Genomic DNA, 19830 nt, shown 5'->3' with positions numbered 1-19830 from the left:
CCTTGGCATGCTTATACAGCCCCTGCTGAAGCTCATGCCCCTCTGTATCTGTGTTGCTGTTTTTAGCCATCTCATGCGGATATGTCTATCCAAACATCAGTCACACCTCAGATTGAAGTGCAGACATGCCCAGAGAGTATCATGCATAGTATATACTAGGGCCCTCGTTCTGCGTTGGGATCTGGCAGAGTGGACACAAGTGGTTTGGATGGTCTACAGAGAAGTAACCAAATATTGAGGCTGATATCTGAACCACATCTTTAGATATTGTCAGGTTCTCCATTCCTAATTAAAAACACCACCCATAGGTCATACCTGGAAAATATCCATTCACTCCACGTAGTCTGGCAGTTAAATCACAAGCCTGAGAGCTTGGACATATGTGACAGACTGGTTCTTTGACCTTGGACAAGTCCCTTGATTTCTCTAGGCTTCAGTTCCTCATTTTGTACAGAGAGGATCATAACACCCTCCTTTAGGTAATGCCCTGTGATGGAGCACAGAAAAACACCCAGAAATAACTCTGCAGGCCTTGTCACCGCTGCACATAGTGCTAGTCACTCCCTCTTTACTTGTGCTTCTGGGATCTGGAAGATGGATTATGTTTTTCCTTACATCAGGAAAGTACCATGCTCCCTGTGCCCTCACCCTTTCTATAACATCCCTGCGCAATGTGAAACATTCATAAACCCTGGATATTTTTGTCTAAATGAATTAATAGCCCTTTCATTTACACTGGAACCAAGACTATATTCATCCGTGTACCTGTGTATTTTTGTTGCTTATTTTTCTTTCCAGTACCCAAAGACTGTAGGTTCTTCTGTTCCCATGGCTTCTCCTATTTCTGGAACCTTCAGGCAACCTCAAGTGCACGAGCAGTATTATCTGCAAGACCTGTGGTGTGACCTCAAGTCACCCCTCATTTCCATCTGCCTGAATTTGTAGAGAGGAGTCTGCGTCAGAGGAGACAGGCAATCGGGGAAATTTGGCAGATGTTGAAGTGTGGTATGGCCCAGTTGTCATGCCAGCAAAAATATGTGTATATTATAGCAGCCCAGATTGGCTCAGTTAGAGGCTAGCTGTGTGATCTTCCTGAAATATACATGTGTCACAGCACTAGTGTGTGACATACTGATTTGACGGGCTTGTGAAATCTCCTGTGGGCAGTTTGATGTACGTTTGTTTGTTAAAACATAATTTTATTTTAATGATATGTAAAGTGTTATTGCACACTTATCCTTCCTCACTTACCCTACATTCTGCATACTTCACCTAGCAATCTGCTCTTTGATACACAGTAACAGGCAATGTGTAAAAGCCTAAAGAGACAGAGAGTTAGATTGGTCATCTTGTGAATTACATAGTTTTGTTTGCTTAGGGATTTTTGCTGAGGGTTTATAATGCAGTCAACACTAGTATCATTCTTCTCTAATTGAACCCTGATGGCAAACAAAAAGAAGTCTGAACCAAGAGGACAGTAGTCTCCATGTTTGTTCACTGCTTTTTAAGAACCTGATTTTCAGACACTGGCTTCCATTTTTACAGGTGCAAATAATAGCATGCATGATATTATTGACCACAGCTTAGGTCACAATGACATTGAAATCACCAGTATGGAGGTCCAGTGGAGGCTAGACTGCAAACTTGGCCTTAAAACCTTAGCTGTCCTCAGAATTCACATGGCTCTGAATTCATGACTTTCAGGTTAAGAAAAATGAACTTATTTCATATGTGCCTTGATGATGAGCCTCATTGGATGCTGCTTTCAAAGATGAAAGGCAAATGATCTGATCCACTGTGTCATATTTATCAACCCTTCTCCTAATTATTTTTCAAATGAAAGTTTATTAAAAGAAGCACTAACTTGAATCATAGTCTTGTGTTTGAAATTAATGGTCTTGCAGCAAACATTTCCTCCTTTAAATGTCTAAACCTTTCCAAAGATTAAAGGAAATTAGTGCTGGCATGTTTCATTAATTTGGCAATGTAGCAGGAGGAAATGTGGGACTAATTTCATTTGTGTGGATTAAGAAATGTGTCAGTTTTTCCATTCTGTCTCTGCAGGGCATATTTTTACTGCAAGGCCTGTCATGATGACATCACAGATCCCAAAAGGATAAAAAAATGTGGCTGCAAACGGCGTAAGTAATATTTCTTCTCCCTCCCTTTTTCTCCCCCCACCCCCTTCAGGAACTGCTCAGCCTTAAGGAATCTCTTTAAATGCATTTATGTGTTTTACACAGTGGTGCAGAAAGAGTAGGAAATAAATACATGGCAATGCAGTTAAATGTCGTTTGTAATTCTGATGTGAATATTTTTAAAACTAAATTTTACACCACTCACTCACACCTGCAGCTTCATTAAAATGCCTGTTTGTGTCCAAAGTTAACAAAGTTCAGATAATTAAATCAAGATGAATCTGTGCCCACGGCATTTATTAGTGGGACATTTTGAGTCTGAGTAGATGAACAAAGTTATCCACATGGGGCCAAATTCTGCCCTGACTTGCACCCTGTAAAAACCCATTACTTGCAATGGGCTTCCGTGAAGCTTAAGGGTAGAATTTGGGCCTTGTATAATATAATGTAACATGTAAAGTAAGCTAAGAAACAACACTGATCTATGTAACAATGCTGTAATAAAATATTATGATGAGTCCCATAGGCTCCATCCTGTTGTCATTCTGCAGAGGAAGTCCAAAAGTCGATGGGAGTTCTGTGCGCAGAAGAAATGCTGGACTGATCCCTTTAAATAGGACACAATTCTGCTTTCAGAGGTGTTCAGCAGACTTCAGTGTTTATCACCTGCTTTACACAGGTTAATAGAACTGTGATTGAGGTCAGCAGGAGACTTGTGAGTGCAGGGAGAGCAGAACATTGGAGTGGAGACCTGGTTTTCTTTTTTCTTTATATTTATGCAGGAATATATCTGGCTCTTTAGTTTTGGTGGACTTTCTGCAATCAGGTTACCCAAACCAAATGCCCACACAGTAGATTTGACCAATGAAATACTTGCTGTATAGATTTCAGATGTAGGCATGGGGATTCCTTCTCTTAATGGATATTTGAATATCTTGTGTACACTTTACATGGTTTAGATGATATTCTGCCATTAAAAAGCGCATGACCTTGTTTAGAGTCACAAGAAAGGTGGGTAGGACTGTCTCAGCAGAGTCTGCCCATGCTTCTGCTCCTGCTCCTTTTATGATTCCCAAAACACTGTGGCCTGCTGATTGCTGTTGTCTCACTACAGTCTTGGCATTTGGAAGAAAGGGCTAAACTTGCACCTACACACACACCAGGAAAAGGGTATTTCTGCTCAAACCATACCAGAAAATGAAATTCTCTGTAGAGAAAAACAATACTACTAGAGTCCTTAAGGACAGCCTTCCTCTTCTCTCCCAAAAAAAAGACATGATCAAGGAGAACAAGGTTTCTACATTGTTTCCTTAAGGTAGCATAATAGAGGCAGAAGAGCTGAGACTTTAATGGAGAATTGGAGCCACAATAGTCACAGTGAATGCAAAGTTCGTGGAAATAAAAGATATGCATGCCTGATGTGGAAGGAACACATGCATTTGCCTGACATATTGAAAAAAACTGTTTAAGAACAGCTTCTCCATGTGAGAATGTGACTCTGGAACTGCTGCCAAGGTCAGTGAAACTGCTGAGTACGTTCTGGTCAGGCAAGTGAAAACTACCTGTGGGTTCCTGCAACTCACAAAGCTAATTTTTCCCCAAGATTTCCCAAAACACTAGGGAACTAACCAACACAGGGGAGCTGTTGTTGCCTCCCTGCCCTTTATGTATTTTTATTTCCCCCCGTCCCACCTTTCATACCTGTAATACCACGCTGTGCTCATGTGTGCAGGCTTCTATCAAATTCTCCAAGAGACTTGGTATCATTTGGATTCAAGACCTACATAGATGGGCTACATTTAACTCAAATATATTGCGCCATATGAACAAGCAACTACAATATAAAGGGCAGAAGCATAAAACGGAATAAAATGTTCAATTTTGGGAAGCCAGGGAGAAGAAAACTCTTTGGAAATAGACCAACCAACACAGTATAAAACAGCAGTAAGGCCATGTCATGGCTAGAATGACAGCCTCTGCATGTAGCACTAGGAAATGCTCCAAATGACATAGTCACACACATCAGTCTAATGCATTAAAGGGTGTTGGACAGATGTGGAATGAAATGATGGAGTTAGTGAGGCTGAAGAAGTTGCCTGTCAGAGCCACCACACTGAGCACTGAACACCAAGGGGGTAATCTTCCGAGTCAGGTGAAGGGAAAAAAGACAATGATGGCAAAGTCTAATATGTACTCAGAATATTTTCTTTGTTTGGTTTCTCTCTCTCTCTCTCTCTCACGCGCACACACACTTTTCAGAACAGATGATAACAGCTTAAACAGCCGCATGTTCATAACTATTAACAATAATTCAGTAGCTTTGTTTTTAAAGTCCTGTCAATCACTGAATGATATAAACCAAGATTTTCAAAGGTAACGAGTGATTTGTGGTCAATCGATTTTTGGATGCCCAACTTTGAGACACCTTAAAAAGGTCTGATTTTTAGAGGGCAGATGCTCAGTACTGTCTGCAAATCAAGTCCCTCCAAGGTGTCATAACTTTGGCCCTCAAAATCACTAGTCAGTTTCCAATATCTTAGCCATCATCTCCACATATACAGTGCCCAAGTTGTTTGTCTTAAAAACACAATCTAGCTAAAACAAAGCAGAAATTACAACAAAACATTTCCATCTAAATTGTGGGGCTTGGCCGTCAACTTAATTTACAATGAGATTGTGAACAGTTCAGATGTATATTTTTTTTTAATTAATGAGCAACATAATCAAAATTAGAGACAGTGGATTGCAGATGACATACAAAATGAAATGAAGGGATGAAGATAAAACTATCAGCGTGTACAGGTGAATGAAATGTGAAAGAATGTCTTCTTTACATGGAAATCTTAATTATTATGGCATTAATTACATGCAGCTTCCTGGGACAGTTGAAAGCCATGTTCTTTAATAATGCATCTGAGGTTTCATGTCCCTTTAGATATTGTCTGAATATTAACTGTGGTATTGTCAGGGTCTATAAGTGAGCCTGACCTACATAGCCATTTGTCCAAACCTGTTAGGCATAGTATTAATAATTCAAGTAAGAACTATGCATCTCCAAGAGGCTGGGGATAATTAAAGTAACTATGCCTTCCTTTCACAGTTTTCAGCCATCCATCCTTCTCCCTCCTCTCCTTACTGCCTGAATAATCTGTAAATGTTCACATACATTGTCCAGAGAGAAATATAGAAATTCTGTTCACAAACCATTGATAATTTTGTGGTATATTTACCTTATGTTTTCAATTTCTTTCTTATTTAATTTCATTGTATTTTTTCAGCAAAGGGCCAAATGTGTATACGTATATATTAAATGCAGCCACGCTGGGATGAAATCTCTAACCTGGATGATTCACACTTTCTGTTTCTTTCATTCTGTATTACAACTCTTGTCTAATTCTCTATACATTTTTTCCAGCCACTTCTTTGCTGCAAAGGGTGGGGGTTGAACCCCGGAAGGACAGATCGTGTGTACTTTGATGTTTTTAAAGGAATGTGTTGTAACATGTGAAAATTGACAAATTTTTGATTTATTTTTCCTCTTGCTGCCTTGGAACTCGGTCCCTACTATATTTTAACTGCACACTGATAGTGATCTATTGTGAGTAAAAACGGGTTCCCTGTAGCCCAGAGTGCGGTCCAACCTGTCTTTCTCTAGCCGAGAGTTTTTTTTGTTGTTTTGTTTAGTAGTTTGGTTCTTTTCTTTAATATTTATGTTGCATGTAGCAGTGACGTCATACCCCCACCTTTCTCATCCTTTACACTCACACGGATCAGGGCGACGTTGAAGAAAATACAGCAGTTTCCTCCACCTCCCTCTTTCCTCCCCATTTTCTTCCCAATCTTATTTTTGAAGCCTTGACAATGGCATTTCCTTTAAATGACTTCGGACTTCTCATTACTTTTTAGCGATGCCATTTAGGCTGGAGTAATTACCACTATAGCACTGTTTGCCTGGTTAAGTGGAATTCATTGTTGAGCTTGTATTCAAGGTTTTGGGCTTGTATCCTCTGCTGCTCAGCTTCATTTCATGACAGAAAGGGCATACAGCAATTCCCCACTGTCCCTTCCTTCCACCTCCAGCACCAAAAAAAAAAAAGCCATGCAATGAATTAATTGTGTGATCAACTTCTGATGCATAAACCTAAACCTATCCTTAACTGGAGACAAGTGACTCTACAGTGGTACTTATTTTCCCCCAGTCTATGAAATTTCCATTGCTGTAAAATTAATGATACATGTGTATGGCCCAATTATGCTTTCAGTAGCATAACTTTGAAGCTTATTACAGACCCAGTATGAACTTTATAGACCACTCCGTCTGAATCTGAGCCGTAGCATTGTTAATTCTACAGTATCTATGGAGACCCTCAGTCATCGACCATTTCTTAGTGCACACATGGTCCTGGTAGTTAAAATAAATATAGCATTTGGGAGGTGGAGAGCAGTTTACATTTGCACTGATTCGATGTACAGGCACTCCAAAGAAAATACATTGGGGAGGGGTGGGGTATTGCTACCATACTTACAGGATTATTCAGAGCTTCTCAGTATGACTAAATTGTTCCCCAGCAGTTTCAGGGACCAGGATCAGATAGCTCAAGGGTGTAACGTGCCACAGAGAGCCCACTAACCACTCATTTTAACCGTGGCTACTCCAGTCCTTTTTTTTTTTTTGTTACCATTCCCCCAAATGTTACTCTTGTTAATTTGTTTTAAGGTAGCAAAACCTTCTGGCCTTCTTGTGCTAGGTGCTACACAGTCACATAGGAACACAAGGACCTAAAGAATCCAGGAAAGGCAGTACTTCTGGGAATAACATCACAGTGTTAGGCCATCAGCATATCCAAATGCTGCAATGCCATTTATTGTTGGGAGGTACATTGAGGGAATGGGAATGTACCACTCCACATAAGGTGCTGAACAACACAGTTGAAAGCACTAACTAGCTCAGTAGCCAAGTTCACCAACCTGTCTATTTGAGACCATTAGTGATGGCAGAATTGACCATTTACATATTAACTATTTACAGTTCAGACAGATAAAACCTTCCACCTTGCTCTTGGACATAGATTTATAAGTGATTTTTACATGCATACTGCTTCAATGATTAAGACCCAGAAATTTAGTACTCCAAATGAGGATTTTATTGCTGACATTAGTAACTCTGGGACCTAACCCAGCATCCTCAGGGTCTTGCCCTGGTGTCAGCTAAAGGCAGTGATCTGATAGGCCTGCCTGGGTTCCCCAGTCTCTGTTTTGTTTTTAATTTCAGTTCCTGTCCTCAGTAACTGTCCTTCAGGATTTGAAAGCAAATATACAGTTCCTACTATAAAAATCTTTGGTCCAGTAGAGATCAATTAGCAGTATCAGGACTATTAAGGCAAAAATAAATAGGTTTAAAAGTGAGATTATAATCAGAAGAGTGAGACTGTAAAAATGACAAAATGGGGGTTTTGTTTATCATTTCTTAGTTATTTCCATATCAAATTTGTCCTTATTTTACAAGATAAGACTGTTTTTCTTTCTTTGCACTCTGCACAAGCCATATAGGATCTAAGATTCAATCTGTGTTCTTTCTGTAGTGTACATCATCACCACCACTAATAAAGATTCTTCAGTCAGAACTTAGATAACTATATAGATAATGATGCAAAAGGTACAATATGATCCTTCATTTTTGCAATTGCAAATTAGTTTGATTGCCTTCTAACTACTAATATTGCTGCCCACAATTCATACGAGGCATAATTATTCACAGACACAAAATTGTTCCAAGAAAAAGAGGGCTGGGCTGAGTCCGGCTTGGAAGACCAAAGCCACAGAGATATTAAAGAATCCATTTTTACATAGCCACTTTTCTGAGTATAATTCACCTCGAGCTGAAAGAGAAGATTCAAGCAAGATTTTTTAAAAAAAATAAATACGCAAGTTTGCCTTAGTTCTTCTAGTAGTTTCAGCCCCCGTAGAAATGAATGGAGGAAGTATTAAGAACACATTGGCTGAGTGTCCCCTGAAATCTAAGGAAGGAAGGAAGGGTCATGAAGATGTCTGAAAATAAAAATGAGTTGGTCTATAAAAACATCATTAATTCAAAACATGCAAGTCTTTTCTAAAGTTACTGAAATACAGTAGAATGTGCAGATTGTCCACTCACTTCACCTGCTGCTCCTGCGGTTTTGGCTGAAGAACAAGAACACCCTGTGAATTTCAGGAAACAGCTAACAAATTGCCTATGACTGACATCACTTAAAGTCAGAAATTTGCAAAACTTGCAAAATAGCTTGCAGGCTGCATTTGGTGGTCTTGAAATTGCCCTGGAACACAGTGAAACGACGGAGAGCTAGCTTTGCCTGTTGTGTAAAGAGAAAATCAATTGTCACCAGTTTGACATGCTGCTGTATTTTTAAGAAAACCGAAATTGTGCTGTGGGAAGCCCTTTCAATTTTTTAGACTGATGAGGTTAACCAGCGTCGCCAAAAGGCAATCAAATGAATATGGTCTTCCTTTAATGCTGCTAGTTGCTTCATACCATAATTTATTTGTAAACTTCCCCTTTGTTGTCATTTTACTTGCTGTGGATCATGAGAACTTGATAAATTGAAATGACATCATATCCATTTCAATTCTTAATGGTAGTTGGGTGCTTTTTACTCACTGCCAATCAAGTGACCTCCAGTCCCCATTCTACTTAACCAGCTGTTGTTTGATAGAGATCCACTAGATGTCCTCATAGATCTACTTTTTGTTACCGTTGCAGTCCATGAGTAAAGCTACTGTTAGTGATGGGTGGAGCAATGAGATCAGGAAGACTATATGGTAACATAAAACATACAAACAAAAAAAAGCAATCAGCAGTGAAGAAGGGGTGCTTTGTCCTGCTTGCTCTAGACAAGGAACTGTTATTTGACAACTTATTTACAGAACAATTGGCAATTTCCCTTGCTTTCTTTTGTGGCTGGAAATATTCCCCATTACTCTTTGTGAATTTTAAATGACACCTCACTCAGATAATCCTAGGTACTTTCTTCTAGACGTTTTGACAGGGCTTGGGAGACTTGTGATCAGCAAATGAGGTGTTGCCAGAGCGCTAGACACTCAGCTTTTTCCTCTAAAGTAAAAATGAAGCATGTCGGTCTGTTTTAAAAACTGCTACAAAAACATTTGTGCCAATTTTAAAATTATAAAATAAATGAAACCTGAGATCTGAAGTCTAAAATGTTGATAGTTTTGGAAATGTTTTTTCCAAATAGCTTAAAAATCTTGCCTTAGTTTCCTGCTCTTATCAAATAGTTTGTGTCAGTGGAATAGCTACATTTTGATTAATTAGAAGAAACCGAATTTCACTGGCTTGAATTCAGATACATAGGAACACCCTCTGGGTTTGGTTTGGTTTTGCTTTGTTTTGGGGGTGGGAGGGTATGCCAAGAAGAGGGAGCTGCCATTCCCTTCTATCCATTTGTTTTTCAAGAATCTAAAATAGGAAATTAAGTTGTTCTATATTCTGTTTTTATTTTCACCAGAACTGCAAATAACAGTTCCATTCTGCATCCTGATCATTTCTACAAGGGTATGGTAGAGAATGATTGGATTTTTATGCAGCTGCTACAGGTATCATATGAATTTAGCATCCATCCAAAAGGCTGTACAAAAAGAGCCCCTTATCCCCTGCTGATTACCATTTTTTATTAATATTTATGGAGGATTAACAGGAAACAGTATGTGTGTGGCTGAACCATCTTTAATCATTTCTGTCTTGTCTTTGATCTTCTCACTAATCATCCTTACTAATATTCCATGTTTTAATTTAAATTTATTTCAATATTGTATTTGGTATGAATGTAAAATGACTGTGTAACAGGAATGAAGAGTTACAGCATGTTTTCTTTACAAAATGTATTGCTTTAATATGTGATTGCTTATATACTGGTTTAAACCCTTATAGCAAGCCTTTTTTGTTACATTTTTTGCCAGGTTAAAGCCTGTTTCTTGCATGTTAACAACGTGAAATATCAAAAAAATGATGCATGGTCTCCAGAACAACCAATAATAATAGTTAAAAACAGTCCCTGAAAGGTGTGGGTTTAAGATGTACCTGACAAACTTTCCCTTATTGAATAGAAGGATTTAATTTGTCCACATCATTGGTTTAAGTCTGATTAAAATGGTTCCAAAAGTTTTCCTTCCCATCCTTCCCTGCCCTTAACAATGATTTTTTTTTATTTTAATAAATGTGTCATAGTTTATTATTTTCTGTTGACAAAATATGGCTATAAGTAACTGAAAACCAGGGACTGTTACTAACCAACAACATAATATTACAGAATTTTCAGATACTGTTTCGCTACAGCATTTGATTAGAAAAAATCCTTCAAAACAGCTGTATTTTAAACTCAAAACGAGTCTTTCTTTTTCCCGCACCTAGTATTAGTTTCTGGCAAGTACCCTTTATCTTTTCTCTATGGAACTCCACATGTTGTTAGAGTGAAAAATAAAATAATAAAATAAAAAGAAGTGTAATGGAAACATCTAATCAGTTTTTGAGCAAATGTCTCACCTACTTTGTCCCCAACTTTTAGTTTTAAAAGTACATGCTGGGGAGAATTAGGAGAGGGAAACAGGGATGAACCAAATGCTGTTTTGAATTTTCTGTGTTGTCTAAATTTGTATGCATCAAAAGCTGCAGTGGAATCCTGTATACTAAAAGCCAGGCTCTGAGGAATGATGTACCATGCACTGAACGGGCCCGATGCTGCATGATGACTTTCTGAACAGCTGCAAGATAACTTGACTAAGATGCTAAAAGAACATACCACTAGAAATGCAATTAACATTTTAGAGGAATGGAGTCACTGCTGAAGAGATCTCACTCATTCATCTCCCTCAATGCCTGTTTTCCACAATCATAACGTTACCCTTGCTTGACAAATATACTGTATGGCAAGTCACAAAGGTCTTAGAACAGGACTTGACCCATTTGAGAGAGATAAATCCCTCTTTCCTGGTGACTGTAGCATTCAAAAATGGCAAAACTGAGGGGAAATAATTTAAATAACACCACCATTGTCACATAAAAAAGACTTCCTAATGGAAGCTGCAGGCCAAAGAAACTTTACCTTTTTGGCTACTTTTATATTTGAAGGTTTTGCTTTTGACTCTCAATGTTCTGTTTAAGTGGCAGTATAACTAAGCCAGTTCATGCTAAGGCATTACCAACAATGATGGTTCAGTGCAACATCTGAAACTATTTTCAAGTGGCATTTATTTTCATCTTCAGATTAAAATTGTGAATAAGATAAAATTGGGCAATGATACTTTCGAGTAATTTTTAAATTAAATGTGTTACATTTATAGCAAATACACATTGAAGATAGTATCACTCTTTTGGGTTCATTGCTTAAAAGATACAAATGGATTTTGCTGATGCTAGCACATCTTTTTGAGTTGGTTTCTAAAAGTAAGCATTTATTTATTTGCTTTCTGGATTGACATCTGAAGACAGTTGTGATGTTCAATCACATTTCCACTTGGAGCAGAAAATATGCCGATGATTGGTTCAGCATGTTCCAATGGACCAATGTTCTGTGTGTTTTTGATGATGCCTTATTTGTGAATTGACTTCAATGTCAAGCATATTTGCCATTATTAGCTGAATCTCTCATGTGAACAAATTTTGGTATTCTGTCGAGAGTCAATTTCAGTTCCTGAAGGCATAATGTAAAGTCACTAAATCTTTCAGGAAGTTTTGTGAAGACGTCTTGTAACTCTCCAATAACATGTAATTTAATGCAGTGAAGAAACTTCTCAAGCACTGTTTGTTCTCTGTCTGTTTTTTTAAAAATAACTTTGATGTTTGCCACAAGCAATATAGGTCCAAATTATATGATTGATTAACATCTTTAAATTTTTCTCTCTCTTTTTGGCCCAGCAGTGTTAATTGTGCCAGGGGAAAAAAATGTTCTTAGGATTTTCTGTTTTTACTTTTGTTCTTTTTTAATCCAAAAATCTGATTGTAATTAGCAATTCTTCCCTATGTCTGTGGTCACCCTATAAGACTTAGGGAGAATATAAAGAGTCATTTATCTTTTCCCTACTTTTCATGTGCAGCCAAACTGTTATCAATAATCATATTGCATTTTTTCCCTGGGTCAAGACTGTTAAACATAAACTAAGGCCTGTATTAAATCCCTTAAGTTACCTTCCAGCTGCCTTGTTATATATATATAACCTTGCCATTAACCTGCTGCTCTTCCTCTCCTCCCATCCAACATATGGTTATAGCCAAGATGTCCATCTACAAGAGAATGAAACTGGCATGTTGTTTTGATTGCGGACGCTCTGAGCGTGACTGCTCTTGCATGTCAGGCAGTGTACATAGTAACATGGACACCCTTGAGAGAGCCTTCCCACTTTCTTCTGTCTCTGTTAATGATTGCTCCACCAGTTTACGTGCCTGTAAGTTTTAACACCAACACATGCTGTTTCATGTCTGTGGTGTCTGTGGTATCATCCCTGTCTTGTGTCGTACATTGTAGTTCTGTGAGTTTTACTGGGCTGATGCTTTTTTTCAGAATTAGTTTTAATATAGCTCTATATTTATGTATGATGTGGTTTGGGGTTTTTTAATACCAACATTTAATTTATTCATTAATTTGCTTAATGTGCTTCTTAAATAGTGCGTCTTTGCGGTAGCATGTGGGACCTTAATAGTGCAGCTTGGTGATGTTTTTGTTTATATTTCATGCATACAGTATAAATTGTCATTGATTACACTGTAAAGTAAATGCCTTATTAATGGTTGGGGGCAGGGAGTCTGTGTCTAAATCTGTGACTACAAACTGGTTAAAAAAAATCTATAAATTCAGTGGGCAGTTGTGATAGCAGTGTGGTTGAATGGCATAAAGTAGGCAGTGGAAGTCTCCAATACAGAATACAATTTGTAGCTGAAGTTGGGGTGGTTTTTGGTTTTTTCCCATTAGCTTTGCCTTTTGTAACCCTTCATTTGCTGTAAGGAAGGAAGTCCTCATTCAAAATGGACATCCCAGAAGGCTTAGTAGAGATGGATGTACCCAGTGTAGAGCTATTTCATCACAAGCTGCTCTTTAATGAGTCTACCTTGACACAAGCTCCCGTCATGTAGTCCATTGCAAAGTACCCCTGAATAGAGGAGGAGCGTGTCAGTCTTTAAAAATGCACCTCTAGCAGGTGACAGTGATTAGCACCTATCATGAACAAACCACAAATGCTCTTCTGAAGACATAGAGCAAAGAGGGGGGAGCAATGCAAGTGATTATTAACTACATTATTGGGATCCTGAGCACACCTTTTCCTTCAGTGATTTGTCAGCAGTTGAGGAAGATTATTAATGACAATAACTGCCACCCTGTTCAAATATCCGTAACAGGCAAAACTATGTCTCAGGCAGGGATTGTTTTCTTTCTCCCTGTCCAAATGGATGGACAAAATCAGAGTGATCTGGTAGGAAAGATATAGTTTTAATCAGGAAGAGCAATCACCTGATATGTATGGCATGGCACACAGGAACTCAACCAAGTGCTGAGTACAATGGGATTAGTGGATGTTGCATCCAGTAGCTTTTTGATACAACACAAATACAGTGTTTAGTCACACCTGCTGAATGCCTTGGCTCCAGCTATTTTGGTCTGTGAGCCATTGATCCAAAGAGACAGACTCTTGGCACATAATCTTAAAAGTCTTGTCATTTTTGAAGTTTTATTTAGTGGGGTTTCTTGGTGATGCAAACCCTCTCTGTGTACCAGTGTGTAGGTATAAGCACTCTGAGGATACATCTCTACTGCACATCACTGTCAGCCATATGTGGGCTACATGCCACAGTGAAACAGAGGCTATGTCCACATTGCAGTGTGTAGCTACACATGTCAGTGAAAGGCCCGGGAATGGGAGATGCAGCAGAGAGAGGCTCCAGCAGCTCCCTGTGGCAGGAAAAGGCTCTGGTTAGTGGGGTACTACTGGAGCCCTTGCCGGTTGTTTTCCCCCTTCCCCATCGCCTCCCCGCTCCCTGCCGGAGCCTTTCCCCACTGCTAGAGTCATACACTGCTATTTATACACATACTGGGGGAATTTGACCTGTATGTACTCTGCATACTGCCATAAGGAGTATGAAGCATAGCTGTTGTATCTTTCTTTTTCTAAGTATCAGGGTAGCTATGTTAGTCTGTATCCACAGAAACAACAAGAAGTCCGGTGGCACCTTAAAGGCTAACAGATTTATTTGGGCATAAGCTTTCGTGGGTAAAAAACTTCACTTTTTTTTCCAGTTAGTCATCTCTAATGCATCATCTTCAATGGATGACAATTTCCACTAGTAATTCCTTTGCTGTATACTAAGAGGTTGCACTCTTTATTGAGCCCTGTGTCACTACTGTGTACAGTAAAACTAACTTCCCTTTGCTTAGAACAGTGAATGAGAATCTTCCAGTACCGAGAGTTACTGCAGACGCATTTACTTATATAATCTCTTAGTCTCTGCAACACAGCACACAATATTTTTTACATTAATGCAGCCTCGTGCAAAGAGATTATGTGGTTGAGTCCTGGCACTGCTGTTAACAGCAAACAGACAGCACTAAATGAATACGTCCCCTACAAATGGGTGACATTTCTACCATTAGTATCATCTGGCAAGCAAAGAGAAACCTAATTTGAAGAGTTAGTGTAGCTTTCCAGTTCACTTAAGGCTGTAGAGGGGAAAAACCCTGGTTTTGATTTCATTGCCTATTCAACCAGAAACATCCTGTGTATGATATCATTGCCCTCAACAGCACCACTTTTGGAAACATGTTAGACCCACATTGCATTCTGAAATCTAAAGGATATTGACAGCTTTAGGGATTTTTGGAATCCTCTCTTTCATCGGCCTTTTCCCCCCCGTTGTCACTCCGTCAGATCAAGAGATCTCATTCTTCCCCATGTGAGACCACTCACCTTTGACCATTAATAATAAGTAAGAAAAATCAATATCAATTCAAGCCTTTAACAAACCAGCATAGACCTTTCTTTTGTGTATATATACACACACACACACAGTTCCACTGGCAGAGCTTCAATAGAAATCACCATGTTTTCTTTGCTGTGCAGAGGGGTCAGATGCTGCCCATCTTGACAGAGCTAGTTAACTCAAAGAATGGTGGTGAGAGTCGGCTTTTCATTAAATATGAGCAGATGTGAAATTTAGAGTGTTTGACAATTAGAAATGGCAGCAGCAGGGGCCTGGAATCAAAGTGAGGTCAGGTTGGTAGATCAGATTACATCTCTTACATTCTTTAGTTGTTCAGAAAATCGTTTTGAATTAGTGTCAGTGAAGCCATGATGAGTTTTGCCCTTTGTCTTTTATGCTAGAACTGTATTGTTTCCCAAGACACTCATTAAAGGTCATTATACTATTACAGGGCTTGCTTTGGTCATGGTTCCCCTGTTGAGCTGGTGTGTTTCTAAGATTGCTTAATGTGTTTTTCATTTTTATTTTATTTTATTTATATTTTATTTTTAAAAGCAGGCTTTCCATTTTCAAGATAAATAAAATCAGAGACCATTGTCTGTCGTGTCTTCAAACGGTGAATAATGGTTATGAGAATTAACCGTGTTTATAGGAATCTGGTGCTAAGTAGAAGCTTATGGCTATATCAAGTTACCTATTCATTCATGTACATAGGAGTTTTGTGTGCTAATTGTATGCCCCTGTAGCGGAAGTGGAATTTACAGTATATATTGCACTGTAAGTGAAAGAGATTATTTCTCTGTTTATTTATTAGACTGAATTTTACTGAACTTTCAGTTTATGAAAATCACATTTTGATTAGCTATAAATACACTAAAATCTCTTTTGGCATTGGTGGCAACCACCTAAAAGGAAAAAGGTGTTTTTTGCAAATGTAGGGAGATATAAGGTGAGCAGCAGTTTTTTGTTTTTTGTGTTTTAGCTGCATTTTGTAGGTAGACACAATAAACAGCAATTCAGTGTTGGTTCCAAATCTTGCTTTGGAGATGCAGCAACACTGAGGTGAAGAGTGGCATGTGGAAACCTGGGCTAATTCAGAAGTAAGAAACCACTTTCTCGATGGAACAAGACCACAAAAGACCTGTGCTTAACAGACTGCACCACAGACTATTGGGTGATGTTTACAGAATTAGTTACTATGTACAAAGTCCTAAATGGAAGAGGAACAGGTTAACTTAAGGACCATCTCACTACCTCCAAATCACATTATGACTGATATTCCTCAGAAATTGATGGTCTAACAGTAAAGGTTTACTGCTTTGTGCTAATCTATGTAGGTTATTTTACCATGCCCATCTCCATGGTATCTAGGCTTGCAGGTGCTCAAGGAAGGGCATTCATGGAAGTGGTTTGATACTCATGTAATTCTGTTCCTCGGGAAATACACTTCAGCATGCACCTGGCTATGTTTAGAAATATTTGTGTAATCACAGCAATCTTTGGCCACCATCCTGGATTGGGGACCGACAGAGAAAAGCATGGGTCTTGGCAGCTTGAACTAAAGAGCCAGGCTCTTTAACTGGGGTTGTAACAGATTGACATCATCTGTGGATCAGGCATAAAGAGGAACACTTAACATGTATTGACCAGTGGGTTATAGTTAGAAGATGCACGTCTTTGCCTAGGTTTACCAAACTGATTAAGCTTTGAAACCCTAGGTTCCTAACTGACTGGTTAGATTAAAAACTCTGGGTAGTAAGAAGGAGATGTAGTTTTATGTTCCTCTTATTTGGAATGTTAATGATTCAGTGAGTTCTAAATGAGTGCACATATCATTGCGTGGGAGCGGCTGCTGTCTGAGGTCCAGATCCTCTGCTTTCCATGTTAAAAGGCAGGACTTGATGCCTAAAATCCACAGTTCCTAGTCTGATGCCATTTCACCCATGAAACAGCCTAAGGACAGAAATACCTGCTCTTGTGGGGGGCTGGGAGCCATGCTGGCTTGTGCTTGCTGTGACATGGAGTGTGCCTCAGAAGTAGCATGGTTATTTCATTCCATAATGGCAATGGATTCCCTTGCTAGACACTAATGTATACCCCCTCTGTATCATGGAAAAGCTATGGTGTGAGGAGTTAGTGCTGCTCAAGGCAGCCATAACTTATGATCCAGATTTCATGTAACTTACACTGCTCTGAAGGGGAATATGCCGGATACTATGCTATTCTCCAGACTCCTGCCCCAGCTGTGTGAGCTTCACTATAGCCACAGAAGGGATAGAGGTGCATGTGCTGTTGGGGATACTAGTATTATTATTATTGTTACCCCCAAAGACACCTTTCCCCTCCACATGGCCCAGTGACCCTCTCTCTCCTCATGCTGTCTCCTCTCTGTATTGCACAAAAAGCAGACTGTATGCCATCAATGTATTGGGGAAGGAGAGGCTGAGGGGGGGAAATGATGGGATCTGTTGAGGGAGGAAAGATGGATTTGATTTAGATCCCCCAGGATACGCTTGTTAGGTGTTAAGCAAGTAATTATGATAAGATGGATATGTTTTTCTAACTCAGTTTTATGAAATGACCCAACCTCTCTGTGTTGGAGAATGTTAGTGTTAGCCTGTTCTATCCTGACATTCCTTTAATGAGACTAATATAAAAGGACAATTAAAATGAGGGCATAGTGACACAATAAAAGCTTATTAATTCAAACCCAGAGAGAAGACAAATCATGCAGTGTTTGTCACAAATATCCAACATTTGTGAAGTAACCCAGTGAATCACTCTGTGGGGAGGAAATTGACTTACATAAAGCTATTTCCAAAAAAAATTATTCCTTCCTCCAGTGGGACAAATGTTTCCTTCAGTTACTATTGAAATTGATAGTTACTCTGGATCTATTCTTGTGTAACTGAGGGCCAAAATTTGTGTGAGGTTTCCCCTAGATAATTCTATGGGATCGTATGCATCTTCTTCAAAAATCCTAGAAATAATTTTAAAACATACTTATATAAGTTATAATAAGCATTCAGTTTTACCAGGGAAATAATCAATTTTAAATAACATAGTTATGGTAAAAAGTCCACCGCAATAAAAATCAAGGCACCATACAGCACAGCATCTTAAATGTAATCTATAGTGCTACTGGATAATAAACTAAACCAATTTATTTTCATTAGCTCTATGCACAGACTAAGCTACTGTCAACAAAGCTGATGTCACCTAAATGCCCTTTTGAGTATGCAAAACAAGACAATGGAAAGAAATAACACAAAGGGAAAATACCTATGTAAGTCCCAGTGCTGTTCTGTTCTATGTAGGTTCTTATACTATGCTCCTCACTGTGGCACCTGAGTTTGTAGGTGCCGGAGGCAGGGCATGAGTCCCAGGCCCCTGGAGTTCTTGCAAACCACAAAACCAGTTTCCATGAGATGTATATTTCAGACAAATAAGACCCCCATAATTACTTGTTGGTTTTATGCTTAAGGGTTTTCTTGGAGGATGGGATGATTTCCCCCCAGCTCCATTTGTATATTTTTGTAGGCTGTCATGCAGTACTGCGTGAAGCTGCCCTGACTGATAGAGTTTTAACCATCATTCCAGAGCTGAATGTTGGAACAATTATTTCTCTGAACCAGTTCTCAGCCTAGTTGTCTGCACCTCTATCACATGCTAGACATTTGCACTTACTGCTTTTGAACAATCCTTCCACCACTGCCTCAGTATATTTCCTCCGTCACTAACTTCCTAATATATAGCTAGAGGTACATGCAGACATTGAAATATTTTCTTTCTGGTCACTGGTCCAGTGCTTGGAATGGTATACCGGTCCTGAAAGTGTATCTAACTCTGTGATGATAATGAGGCTTTGGACTTTAGAATCATACCAGCCAGTCTGCCATCTTCTGCCCCTCTTCATTCACAAGATTTTAGTGGCTACTGAAAACAAAAGCTGGAGCTAAAATCTTGAATCAACTTAGTCTGAAATGTTGGAGATAGGAGATATTCAATACAAAAGTCATACCAGAATTAAAGTAGGAAGTAAAAGCAGGATGGTGCTCAGAATGAAGTGATTGTGTAAGGCCTGCTTTATCAAGGTTACGAATGTTTTGGCAGAGCAATGTGAATGCTTTCAGACAACAGCAATGGTTGTAAAGAATTATTTAGTATCAGTAAACAGAAAGGAAAATAATTCCAGCCCCGTATACTCTATATTGTGTGGATTTGTTTATAAGAGAGAGTGAATGCAAAAGGGAGAAGACACTGCTGCTCTGAAGTTTTTGTCCGTCTTTTACGAGCAAATGGTTGCTGTCCATATGTGTGCATGTTTGAAAGAGGGATGTGAAAGAGTACATGTGAGTGAGTCTGTTGATGCACATGTACAAGAAGCTCAGCATTTGTGTGGCCTAGAGCATTCATTTCTAGTTCGTGGGTTAGCTGACATTAAAATTATCACTGGTCCCTCAGTCTAGCCGTGTTTTTCCATCACTGAACCAATCCTGGATACAGACTGTATGATCTTTGTTGCTTGCACACTATGTGCAGTGTGTGTGTCCGCGCATGCGCACACGGTGCTTATGTTCAGATAAAAAAAGAATTAGACGTTTAAAATCATATAGTGTGCTCGCTGTCTCTGAAGTTTAGCAACATAGAGTTTAGCTTTCTCACCACACCTTGCTCTCATCCATCTGTGCGTAAAGGATATTAACCAATAGTTTA

General features: G+C 39.0%; 1 protein-coding gene across 17 annotated transcripts in view; it reads left to right on the top strand.

Moving 5' to 3' along the window:
• The window catches only part of KCNMA1 (potassium calcium-activated channel subfamily M alpha 1), a 902086-nt gene that overhangs the window by 758373 nt on the left and 123883 nt on the right, over nt 1-19830 (top strand). For 14 of the 17 annotated variants that reach the window (XM_075072755.1, XM_075072754.1, XM_075072751.1 and 11 more), the window contains one exon: nt 2065-2141. In XM_075072755.1, coding sequence (XP_074928856.1) covers nt 2065-2141 — 77 coding nt within the window. Of the gene's footprint in view, nt 1-2064; nt 2142-5727; nt 5737-12416; nt 12591-19830 lie in introns of all 17 variants that reach the window. The other 3 variants (XM_075072762.1, XM_075072763.1, XM_075072764.1) reach the window with 2 other exon arrangements.

Source organism: Chelonoidis abingdonii, chromosome 15 (assembly GCF_003597395.2).
Source record: "Chelonoidis abingdonii isolate Lonesome George chromosome 15, CheloAbing_2.0, whole genome shotgun sequence".
In the NCBI taxonomy this organism is placed as follows: domain Eukaryota; kingdom Metazoa; phylum Chordata; order Testudines; family Testudinidae; genus Chelonoidis; species Chelonoidis abingdonii.
The sequence above is the reverse complement of the archived record's forward strand: the minus strand, read 5'-3'. Positions and strand labels throughout refer to the sequence as shown.